The 13,511-nt window shown below is 37.1% G+C and overlaps 1 protein-coding gene across 1 annotated transcript in view; it reads right to left on the bottom strand.

Annotated features, from left to right (window-relative positions):
- LOC140151949 (polypeptide N-acetylgalactosaminyltransferase 16-like) overlaps nt 1-13,511 on the bottom strand; it is a 274,100-nt gene that overhangs the window by 11,555 nt on the left and 249,034 nt on the right. Inside the window, 2 exon segments of the mRNA XM_072174254.1 lie at nt 3,687-3,813; nt 6,439-6,542. Coding sequence (XP_072030355.1) covers nt 3,687-3,813; nt 6,439-6,542 — 231 coding nt within the window.

Raw genomic sequence — 13,511 nt, 5'->3', positions numbered from 1 at the left:
ATAATTCTGAAATTTTTGAATCATGAATTTTTTTTAAAAACTTGTCGCCTGCAGTCGACACCTGTGTGGAAAGAATTAATTAAACCTGATATTCATTATCAGTATCTGTTCTGCTATTTCATCTTTGTTATGTCACTTGGGGATGAAGATACTTTCATTTCCTCATCTTTGTTGATCATCAGATAATATCACAACCAAATGATGCAGAGTTAACCAGGCATATCAGAATGGTCGACTGCAGATCTGTCGGATAACGCTTTTTCAATGGGAAATGAACTTTGCTGCTTGGATGATGTCACGATGAGGTTAGCATTTATTCTGTATTGAAAAGCGTGTTCCGATGGATCTGCACTCGACCGGCCTCTTATTCAACCTGATTAATGCCAAGATGCTTACTTCTCTTAAATTTTCTATATAATTGTTTATTCAATCCAAAAGATTGATTTTCCGATCTTTTGGTGAATTTGTTTGAATTTTCAATCTTTTTTTATCAATCAAACAAATCTTTTCCAATTGAATATTCAGTCAGAAAGAGTGATTTTTGCTGTGTTGCAGTTATGGACAAATCCTTTCCAATTGGTAGAAGACTGAAAATATTTACTCTAAAAAGGTTTGAAATCTCATACCAACCATATCAGTTCGGGGGGCACTCGTAATAACCGGACGTCTCTGATTTCAAAGACGGGTCAGTGATTTCACATACGGGGGTCTGTGGTATCACATACGTCGAGGTGTATTAGAATAAGCTTTCCTATGTTTAACAAATATCTACCTGTGGAAAAATTATATCTATCTGTGCAAATTCTGACAAATGGTCCCAGAACACACTTAGATTGCAATGGCCAAAATCAAATGTTTTGAAGTAAAAAAATCCCAATTTTACTGTCCAATTCATGAATTGGATAGTAAAATTAGCAGGCACTCAACATGCTCAACTTGGGCTAGCTACAACCCTGATAAGGCCTATACACAAAATTATTCCCACTGCGCTGCCACGTTCATCAAAATTATTTATATCGTTTGCGACTGAGTTTTGAAACTAGGGAGTATGTGATTTATGAAATGTCTCTGAAATATGATACTGTTATGTGACATGATGCTTCAAGAGTATTTGATATCAGAGACGTCTTTGAATTAGCAGTGCCCCCGAACTGATATACAACACATACCAGTATAGGAGTAACACTTGATTAGATGGTGAAATCAGTCTACAAAACGGGTAAGAGTCACAGTCTACAAAACAGGTAAGAGTCAATCCCATTTATATAACTCATACAAAGTTTCTTGTCATTTGATTGGCCAATTACTATTGATTATTTCTTGCTATTTTTAGCGGCCAGCTGCAAAAGGACTATTGCACTTCACGCCCGTGCAGTAGTCAATTTTCCATTGCACTGACGTGGAACTATACCATAGCAATGCTGACAGACGCGCGAGCGTAGTTTCCTCCTCGACTCACCAATTATAGGTGTGGGTGTTGCTTCTAAAATAAATATACATGTAGATATTTTTGATTTATTTTGTTTTCTTTGTGATTTTTAAAATTAATTGGGAACTTATGAGTAATATATAAAACAAATATTGAATGTTTGAAGTCAAATATTGAAGTCCATATTTCACCTCATGGAAATATTCTTACCATTGAACTCATAAACATGAGATTTTTCAGTCAGTCTATTTTTCAAATTATTTACATTGATTTCTATCATCAACCCTTAGATTTCAATCGGTCAATTTAATGCTCTACGTGCTAGCCATGCGTTTTAACAGAAAAAGTTGAAGTTGAAATATTTTCTCAAAATATCAAGAGCTATCTTAAGAACTACTGAACAAATAATTTTCATGCTGATTCCAAATATGGTCATAACAATTTACATTTCTGAAAATTTTGAATTTTTGAAAAAAAAATGAAACATGTCGCCTGCAGTCGACACCCGCGTGAAGAGAGTTAAGAGAGTAACACTAATAACTGAACCATTTCTAAGCCAACTTTGCCTTTGCCACTCAATGTTTAGATGATGGTATGTGTTTATACTTTGATCAGCTCGTAATCGGCGGGAATTGTTTGGCTTTTACCACTGCGCCGAAAAGTACACCCACGTTTAGAGTGATATAGATGACCTGTCTGGTCTATATTGTGCGTGTTAAATGAAGTCTACAAAGTATAGGACTTCGTTTAATAATTTGTGATACTTCTGGCTAGATGTCACAAGACAATTCTCAAAATAAAATATGATATTAATATGCGATGTTATAAGGCCCGCCGATTACAAGCTGATCAAACTATATTTATCCAATGCAACTCAGTACCCAAATAGTTCCTTGCATTACATTGAATTAAGTAGAGTTACAGCTCCATGTCCTGCTATATAAGTGCACTCAAAGAGGAGCCTTAGATCAATTCAATAAGTCTGATGGGGCATGGGATGGGGAGCTAATGAGAGTAAAACGCTAGGAATAGAGGTTATCAGTGTTCTATAAGCTGCATATCCTATCAGTGACTGCTATACCTTGTTTAGGACTTTCAAAAGAAGTGTCTGCATGTGCAACCATGACTGTTTCAAACTAGCCCGCCAAAGTCATGCAGGTAACTCTCGTGCATTGAATTGGTTTGAATGAGGAATACTACGACAACTAGCACCATTTGTTAGAAGTCACACATGAGTAAAGTGGATAACCTCTATATTTGTTTTTACAGAGGATAGACAGGTCCAATATTTTGAGTTTCGAGTAACACTGTCACATTATACTGACACCCCAGCAAACACAAAACAGGTTTTCAGAAAAGATATAAATGTCTGGTTATATAAAGGGTATAAAATGTTTCAATAACATTCAGAAAACATTTTGAAACCTTGATGAAAAAAATTCTAACATAATGTTGCCAAAATATTTTGCAAAAATGTTTGGCCCAAAATATTTTCCAATAAAATTTTGACATCTTTAAAATGTTGTTTTATTGGTTTTTTTTTACATTTATGAGTTTTTAAATGTTATTAACACATTTTAATCAAAACCTCTTTGTGATAAAGCAAGAATTATTTATTTTTTGTAACTGCACGAGTCAATAGAATCCCAGTTCACAAAAGCGCAATTTGCGTAGGTGTTACACCCAACTGTGTGCATGCCATTTTATATCAATCCACAAAGTTATTAGTCCCACCTATTATGGTTATTGTAGGTAATGCTGAAAATTCACCGAAATTTTCAAGGGTCAAGGTCTGAAAATCTATGACCTCATCAATTTTCATGGGTTTTTGGTCCAAGTGCCTACCTTCATGGCCTTTTTCCACCAAACCAGATAGGCGAGGTCTGCTTGTTCTCTGTTGACAAGGGACAGTCTTCAGTGAACAGCTCTTTTCAGAGGCACCAAACCTTTTACATTTAGCAGATAGGCAAGGTCTTCTTGTTCTCTGTTGACAAGGGTAGTCTTCAGTGAACAGCTCTTTTCAGAGCCACCAAACCTTTTACATTAGCAGATGGCAAGATCTGTTTCTTCTCTGTTGACAACGGACAGTCTTCAGTGAACGGCTCTTTTCAGAGACACCAGTAGGCAAGGGGCGTCCTACATGTCTCATTCTTAGGTACTTTGTCCTGAAGAAATCAGAGCTACTCTTGACGAAAGCTTGACAGTTCTAAACCTGTTCGATTGCGAACCTGCTTAAAACTAATTAACTGGTACTAACCTTATATAGGTGTTAGCATTGCCATCTGGGAAGATATAGGGATGTTTCTTTCTAAAAACATGTCCAACTCTACTGCATGGAATGATTTCAAGACGGCCTCCGCACTGCCATACACGAAACGATATCTCTGCAAGAAAATAATAATATTCAGGCAGGGTATAAATGGCGGCTTACATATCTTTACACACTATTTTCTTTTAATCCCTGCTTTGACAATTGAGGGAGTGGTAGGCCGCTTTGAGGAAAAACATAAAACCTGTTTATACTACCACTGAAAACCACTACACCAATATTTCGACAAATTTGGACCCATCGATATACCAACAAGTTATGGCAAAATTTAACACAATTGTCAATTCAATTTTTATAACTTTTGGCAAATTTTACAAGTTTTGGTAAATTTAATTTTTTTAAGCCAAAATTGGCCTAATAAAGGGTCACTGATGTACTAAAAACATTCTCCCAGGCACCCCCAGTTACACTACTGCCCCATACTGAAAGGGCCCAGACCTGTGCAACTGGTCCAATTTGTGTGGATGATAGATGGAATTGTGATGTAGAAACCATCTGAAAGAAACTTTGTTTGAGTCTTGCATGAGCTTGCAATTTTACAATCCTGAAACCCTTCTTCTTCTTCTTCCTTACTAGTGCCTCCCTCATATGTATGAGTATTATCGCACTGCGTACAGACAAGCTGTACTTATTTTTACTCTGGAACCTAGAGTAGATGAGTGTATTTTTGAAGTACAGTCAACAGTACCGGGATGATCCCCTGCTCTTTTCGATAGCCTGTGACGTTCTTTAACTTGCACACTACATTAATGTGAGAAAATATGCATGTACACGGGACCAACAGCTTAAGGGGGTACTACACCCCTGGCCAATTTGTTGCATATTTTTGCATTTTTCTCAAAAATTATAGCACATTGGTGACAAGTAAGATATGTATATTGTAGGGCAAGGACTACAACTACTGTACTGAAAATTCAGTAACTCAAAGCAAGTAGTTATTGATTTATTGATCAAATATTGGTTTTCCCTCATTTTTGACTGTAACTCCACAACTGTTGTCTGTGCTGAAATTAAATTTCCAGTGCAGTAGTTGTAGTCCTTGCCCCTATAATATACATATCTTACTTGTCCCCAATGCACTATAATTTTTGAGAAAAATGCAAAAATAGGCACAAAATTGGGCAGGGGTGTAGTACCCCCTTAAAGTGCCCTCCAAAGCACTAAGCAAGTAGAGTGAAGTGCCTTGCTCAAGGACACAAAGAGCCAGCCGAACTTAGGCGGACCTGGGATTCGAACCCTCGACCCTTGGATTCACAGTCCAACGCCTTAACCGCTAGGCCGCGCTCCCCTCCAATACCCTTATCAACATGCTGATCACCTCTTTCAATTTTAGAAATGAGACTTAATTATCATTAGATTGACTTACATTTTATCAAATCTTTAGAAAAACAAGGCATTTTGTGATTTGAAAATCAATAATTTATGAAAAACTTTAACTCAAGCATGGTTAGCAAAACAGGTCATTTTGTGATTTTATTATTTGAAAAATCAATAATTTATGAAAACTTACTCTAGCATAGCTTTAGATAAGTTGTTTTCTAGATAGCCTAAGCATCATTTACAATTACAATTAGGAAGAGCCCACTTTGTTTTTGTATCAAGATGAGATTGAGATTCCCATGAGTATCTTCAAGAGCAGGGGTAATAGTAAGCACTAGACTCTGTAGTCCTCTTGACATTTAACTTAAGGGTTGTTAATAGTACTCTAAGGGCTACTTCATCATTGTACTGGACCATTACCATACATGCTTAATGAGTTTGTACAAGAACTGAATTTCAACTTGGTTGTTATGCAGTATTCATGTTGTCATTTACAAATCTGGGGATGGCTGATTTGAAGGCAGGAGGCAGATAACCCAGCAAACACAAAAATGTTTTTAAAATGTTTAAAACAAGTTACATTTTTGGTTTTGGTTTATTTAAAAACATTTTAATAACATTAAATGTCGGATTATATAAAGGTGATGGAAACATTTTAAAACGTTTTGTATGAAAACACACTACAACAACATTTTTAAACTGTTTTCAAAATGTTATTGTAAACAATTTTTTGCAAACAGTTTTTGTCAAATATCTTGTCAATACTTAAATAATCAATAATTTATGGAAAACTTTAACTCAGGCATGGCTGGCAAAACAGGTTAATTTTTGATTTTGTTATTTCAAAATCAATAATTTATGAAAAACTTACTGAAACATAAGTTGTTTTCTAGATTACCCAAGCATCATTTACAATCACAATTCGGAAGAACCCACTTCGTTTTTGTATCAAGATGAGATTGAGATTCCCATGAGAATCTTCAAGAGCAGGGGTAATAGTAAGCACTAGACTCTGTAGTCCTCTTGACATTTAACTTAAGGGTTGTTAATAGTACTCTAAGGGCTACTTCATCATTGTACTGGACCATTACCATACATGCTTAATGAGTTTGTACAAGAACTGAATTTCAACTTGGTTGTTATGCAGTATTCATTTTGTATTTACCAATCTGGGGATGACTGATTTGAAGGCAACATCATGACTTTTTCAATCAAGGTGTGGGAAAGTGGCTTTATAAAGGTAATAAGAAAATTATATGCAGTGCTTATTTTCGGCCGATTAAACCCACATAAATTTTGGGTTTGATTTGGGCCAATCAGAAAATACAGTTTGTTTAGTGACAAAAGAACACAAACTTACCAAAGTTTTCTCCACCCCATATGTCCATCTTGGTGTCATATTTCCCTAGCTTATTAAACCAAGTTTTGTTGATTACAAAGAGTCCTCCTGCTATCATTGGTGTTCTGAAAAAAACCAAAAAAACAAAACAAAAACATGACAAATATGCTCAAATATACATTCATACATGCTGGTAATAAACAATTTCCAAAAGTTTAAACTGACTTTCAGCACAAAAATTCACTAACCTTGAATTTTCGATGGTCAACAAAAGGGCAAGTCCATTTACATCTCAGGACTTCTTCTGATGGAGATGTGTGTCACACATCGAAAATTCAAGGTTAGTGAATTTTTTTAAAGTAAAACAATTTATGGTTAATAGAGGCAGTCAGCCTTTTCACCATTTTGTGGGTAAAATCTAGCAAATCAATACTGTTGCAATCGTTGTCATGGGTGCAAATCTATGTACTCGTCTAAAGGTGATCATGTGATTTCTTTAATCTTTGAAGGTAATTATATTGATTAACCCACAAGATGGCCAAAAATGATATCACACTGACAACTTATTTAGGATACATCCGCTTCAAGGTGAAAATTATTATCATTGCTGTAAAGGGCAAAACATAATATTATGGAGGGAATATACGGCCTAGGCCACATCAATCTGCAAAAAGATCCGATGTGAGCTTGTACATGTTATTTAGCATGAGGCTATAATATGACCAAAACACACATACAAAAGTTTTGATCGTTTATCTCAATATCAATTTTGCAAAAAAAATTCACACCCCTAAAAAAACACGATTTTGCCTGTTCCTATCAGTAATATCACTATAATTGATGATGTATGGTTTTATCACTGTACTAAGGGGAGAGCAGTGCCAGGATGCAATTCATCACTATTACCAATAAAGCATAGGAAATCCTAAGACTGTGTTTGACTTGAATCCAACTTAGATTATGTCATTATGAATGTTCAGTGTAATGCTCCCACAACAAAGATCATTGAACTATAAGAATAAGCCTTCATACTGCAATGTTTCTTAGTCCGGCAAGGCCTGCAGAGCTGGCATAGTATTTGCACGCGGGCAACTCAACCCAAACCTCCACGTGGTGTCGGATGGGTAATGCAAACTTGGGCAATGGGGACCAGGCTTGGATGCCAGGAAGTCAAGCTATAGCGGAGGATCATGTAAAGTTTTGACCACGTTTTAGCCCTTCCTCGGCTGACTCAGCCTGGTGTGGTTCTGAAGAGACACCGTTTGGTTCTCACCACGTCTGCAAAGAAATAAATTTGGATTCATCGTACGAGTATACACATACAGCAAGAGACATACAACGTGGCATAAAGAAGATAGGAAATAACTATGATGCAGTGAAGCACATAACGTTTTGTGACTGAATGGAGATATACAGGTGCAATTTGACAAAGGAGTGAGTACTGGCGCAAATAACCAGTGGAGTTGAAAGCGCCAAACAAATCTACAAAAAACAAAAGCAATGTTTCTTGCATGGAACCACCCTCAAGAAGACAGGATGAGTGTCTGACTTCTACTTGCATGTAGCCTCGGTTCGAGGCGTCTGGGCTCTGGGATGGTGTTTTTTTTTCTTTTTCCTTTTTTTTCTTCTGTTTTTTCCTATGCTAACTTGCACATATTTTGGGGGACGCTTTGGGGCACGAGCCCTCAGGGTAAAAGCAGGGGGCCACAAAAAAGAAGAGGTGGCAGAAAACAAATTATAAAAGAAAAAAGGGAGGGGCAGAAAGGGGCAGCAAGAAGAATTATTAATGATAAAAGGGCAAAAAATTATGGAAAAGATTAAAAAAAGATGTGCAATTTTGGTCGCCATCAGTGCCACCGCTCGAAGGGGTAGGAGTTATTAGGGGTGTAATACCTCCACCTATTTAATATTTAAAAAATGGTTGAGGGGAAATGCCCCATTATCTAGATATAATTTGGACTGGAAATGTTCAATCTGGGGCCTGTACAAAGATCTTTTAGTAAAGCTAGATGAGAATAAGTATATGTGTTCACGTAACCGCCTCAACTCATTTGCATAATTTTGGAGGTGGGCTGATCGTATTCTGATTCGTCGAACACCTAATTTGCATAGTTTTGGAGGTTTCCATATTTGGGTTTACCTAATTAATTATTAATGACCGGACGTTGTTTACATCATGCGTCATAGAGCTTGTTACTCGTCCGATTCAAACACGAAAAGCATTTGCACTTGTCTTCCCATTAATGTTATATCATGAAATACCATATAGCGGAGGTGTTAGTTTTTTATATAAGGAAAATATTCAAACCGATGACCCCATGTTGACAATGGCTAAATATGCTGTATTAGTTCTGGAAAGGGTCCGCTGACGGTGCACGCCATTTTTTCCTTCAGATTTTGATGTCTTTTAGTAGACTTGCTTACCAGTCGTTTTCATTATCCTAACTACAGTTTGCACATTGAAAAGTGAACTTCGACATACGTGATGCGAAAAATTCTTGCCGTACCTTTTTGATTCATTTTTCAGCGGGGACGGTTACGTTTATGGCCACGCATCGGTATAGGGATGACCAGTTCTTGTGTATATAGAATTCTGTGGGCCTGTATCACTAAGACTTATGATCGACGGTAAGAGTGATTTAATAGGGGTAAATCAATTGGCTTTGTGCATGCTTTGTGAAACCAGGAAGTGAAACCTGATGAAACTGAGCCCCTGAGTGGTCAACATCTGTATTTCTTCTTCTTGGATACTGCTCAATCCTCCTTAGGGAAGCTGATGAGCAGGGGTGAGTGTGCATGCAAAAAGATTGATTTAGTCTTTGATTCCCAAGTCCTTAATCTCGAAATGGGTGTGCAGCGCTTCTTTGAATTGCTCTATCAACGATTGATGTTATGTCCGGTGGCAGGTCGTTCCAATCTTTGATTCCAAATCACAGCAAGCATCTTGTATGCCGATTACTAATCATACATATCTGACAAGTTCTTTGAATTGCTTCTTTAATCTACTCAACCATATTACATCTGTTCCAATAATTACCACTTTGACCTGCCAATAATGGACAATTCCATATGGAAGGCAAGATCCGCATCAATTCGGACTGATGCGGATCAGTATGGCTTTCTTTTAGTACGCACAGATGACATCGCGACATGAGGGACCTACCAGGTCCACATACTGAAACGTATTGTAACCAGTATATAATACTGAATTGATCAATTTGATTTGATTTGTTCGGGTTTTGACAACCCTGGATAACCCAAGAAAGCCTCTATTGAAGCTTATTTCCATTGGGGTCCATTTGAACACCGGGACGGCTTAGGAACAGTCAGGGGTTAACACCCTACTCTTTTCGAAACTGGCTGCGAGATACATGTACAGGTATGACTCTCTGCACACGGGACCGACGGCTTAACGCCCCTCCGAAGGACGGAGTACTTTCATGATTCATTTACCCAATTCTAAATGAACCATGGGGAGGCGGAAGTCTGAATTTAATCTACAGATGTTGCCAATTAATTTCAGACTTTTTTTTCCAAGTCAATATCCCAGCTAATCGCCACCGCCGAATCGAACCGGGACCTCATGCACTAAAGGCAAGTACTCTAACCATTGCGCCACGCTCTCCCGTAATTCGCCACGCTCTCCCGTAATTCGCCACGCTCTCCCGTAATTCAATTCATATTAAACAATTCATTGATGCCAGTACTGATGGCATCCATTACTGCTTGTACACAGGAAGTCTGGAATGATGACCTTCACACTGTAGCTCCTAGATTTTGACGAGAATCACAGAATCAATTCTCGTAATGATTCTCGTAAGTTTCGGTTGCGAGAATCAACTTGCAACCGAATCTTACGAGAATCATTACGAGAATTGATTCTGTGATTCTCGTCAATATCTAGGACCTGCAGTGTGGGCACTGTGATGGTTTTTTCTGAGTGGTAAATATGAGTAAGCCTACTCATTTGATTAGCTCTGATTCATCCTAGTGGATTGAAACTGTGACAAGGTCACATTGATGCGCATCTGAAATCCCATGTGGAGTCACCCAATATTAAAAACAAACACCTGGAGAACTGCTTAACACTTGTCATTACCATCATGTATCCAATATTTGTTGCTATATTTGTACCATACCTAGGTGTGTTTAGACGGTAGCCTACTTTCGAATGTAACTTACATGCGAGTCGGCAATTAAATTACGCTACAAGCGAGTGTGTGTCAACACGATGTTACTTTCGACCATTCACTCGCATGTAAGCGTGTCCTTGGCTGAGTAAATTATGCAGAATCACTGGAAGCTGCAGTGCCACTAGCGATGACCCTTGTCAGGTTTTGCGGGAAAAATGAAAATGTTAACAATTGAAGAGTCTCCGGAGCAGAGAAGCTTAAAATTACATGTCAAGTCGAATGTGCTGATGAAAGCAACGTGTGGGCAATGACCCGGAAGTTGATAACGAGGTCAACATAAGGTCACGCTTACTTGCGAGTCTTGTTCACACTGGCCTTACTTTTGAATGTAGCGCGCTACATGTCAAATATCTTAAATGTAAAATCGTTGAAAGTAAGTCACTACACGCGAGTGCGTTTAGACGGGCACTACTTGTAAGTTTACATTCGAATGTACTTACAAGCGACTTTACAAGCGATCGTCTGAACAAGCCTACTGTATTATAGCATGTGTGATGATTAATCTGTCCAGGTTTTTGTGCCAGTCAGTTCATGTATCTATGGCAATCATGATGACTTCTATGGGGACTTCCCTTATGTTGATGATATAGCCTACATATATAAAAATAGTAGAAATGTTCTAATTTCTGAATTGTACTGTTTTTTCAATTATCAGGTTATTATCTATTCCAAGTCCGGTGACACCTCATTACAGCCCTTGGACATGTCCATAGAGAGGGCATAGCCTTTTGCTTGATAAAATCAATATAAGTTGCGAGCCATGAACGTGGTCATATAAGAAAAAGTTTTTCTACTCGGCAAGGGAGGCTTACCCAGCAAACACAAAAACGTGTTAAAAACGTTATAAATAAGTTATATTTTGGCTTTTGGTTTAGGTAAAACGTTTTAATAACATTAAAATGTCGGGTTATATAAAGGTCATGAAAAGCGTTTAAAACGCTTTTATATGAAAACACACTACAACAATATTTTTTAAATGTTTTTAAAAATGTTATTGTAAACTATTTTCATAAGCGTTTTTTGCCAAATATTTTGTCAACACTTAAATAACACTATGTTAAAATATTTGCACTCAGCAAACACAGAAATGTTCTTAAAATGTTTTATTCAAAACGTTTTAATAACATTTAAATGTCGGGTTATATAAAGGTCATGAAAACGTTTTTAAAACGTTATTGCAAACATTCTGTTTAGAATGTTTTGTATCAAGTTTTCAAAAATGTTTTTGGAATGTTATTAAAACATTTTTATACCCTTTATATAACCCGACATTTAAACATTTTCTGTAAAACATCTTGTGTTTGTTGGGCAGTAGATTATCAAAAAATGTTTTTAAATGTTATGAAAACGTTTTATACCCTTAATATACCCTTTATATAACCCGACATTTAAACATTTTCTGACAACCTTTTATAACCTTTTGTGAATGATGTCGAAAACGTTTTGTGTTTGCTGGGTAAGCGCTCCAGACTCCGAGTATTGTACGTACAATATTGTATGTAACATATATACGTTATTTAATCTATTGGCATTCTATTTCCAGTAATGTTTAAGTTCTAACGAATGTTTGATGACGAAAAATCGATAATATGTTACATACAATATCTAGCAGAAATATATTATCGATTTTTCGTCATCAAACATTCGTTAGAACTTAAACATTACTGGAAATAGAATGGCAATAGATTAAATAACGTATATATGTTACATACAATATTGTACGTACAATAAAAAGTCTGAATACTGCTTAACTGCTTGTATGGTCTTTTGATCATTTGCAACAATGATAGTTGTAATTTAGGGGTACTATCTTGAAAAATGGCAGCTATGTTAATTTGAATTGACTATTTTTTAAAGGGAGGTAACCCTATTGGTTTTGGATATGGATTGTCTTTAAAATTACATAATAATATCAAATATCGCGCCCCTTTATGCTGCTTTGTGAAAAAAGCGAGAGCATTTTCAGCGTAAATGTGAATAAATAGCCAAATTTGCAATCCAATACCTTGGTATACGTGAATTGCATTCTGGGCAGGCAAGCAACAACAACAATTCCTGTGCGTATGACGAATGCTGTACAATGCCCCGGCCCGTATAATTGAACGGATTTTTTTTTCGTACCGTTTCAAAAAAGAAGGAAACAAAATATATTTCCCCTTGCAATATGTACATTTCAAATGAATATAAAAAGTTTGGGTTAAAAATGGAGAAAAAAAATCTTCCGATACCGGGTTTTGAACCGGTACCTCTCGGGTAAATCATGATGCGCTAACCAATTGAGCTATTCGGCCCACTAATAAGTCGTGGAAGTTTTATAAATAAATACGGCGCACCGTCTCCTCAGCAGTTAGTTTGCTTTGCTTTTTTCACAGAATGTGTATGACGCGAAACCAAAGTAGCTGTTGAGGAGACTGATGATTCGCAATTAATTCCCTGCCCAGAAATCCGAAGTAATTTGTTAGTATTTACAAACTGGTAGCCTGTAAAAACCGCTGTGTTTCATGATTTCTCCAGAAATACATCGACTTGGAGCATCAAATTTCAGGATAGTAATGAGAAAAATAGTATCTATCATGTGATACCAAAACCTCATCAACAATGAAAAAAATCGGGGATGATGCTGTCGATCGGGTTACGGACCTTTAAGTGATTCAAACGGAGGGTGGCTGCAACTGCCGGTGCTTGTCCATTTGAAGCTTTGTAACATATTAATCATTTAGAGGTGGCCATCTTGAAACTGGCAGCCATCTTGTATTTTGAATTGGCTAATAGGTGATCCACAAGGAGGTTAGCCACCCATCCATCCTACCGGGGTAGATAGTTTCTGGACACACCTATGGGTAGCCATAATCAGGGGCGTCGCTAGACCAATATGATTCGGGGGTGTACAGCATGTCTTGC

The sequence above is a fragment of the Amphiura filiformis genome, chromosome 5 (genome assembly GCF_039555335.1).
Source record: "Amphiura filiformis chromosome 5, Afil_fr2py, whole genome shotgun sequence".
Lineage (NCBI taxonomy): Eukaryota > Metazoa > Echinodermata > Ophiuroidea > Amphilepidida > Amphiuridae > Amphiura > Amphiura filiformis.
The sequence above is the reverse complement of the archived record's forward strand: the minus strand, read 5'-3'. Positions and strand labels throughout refer to the sequence as shown.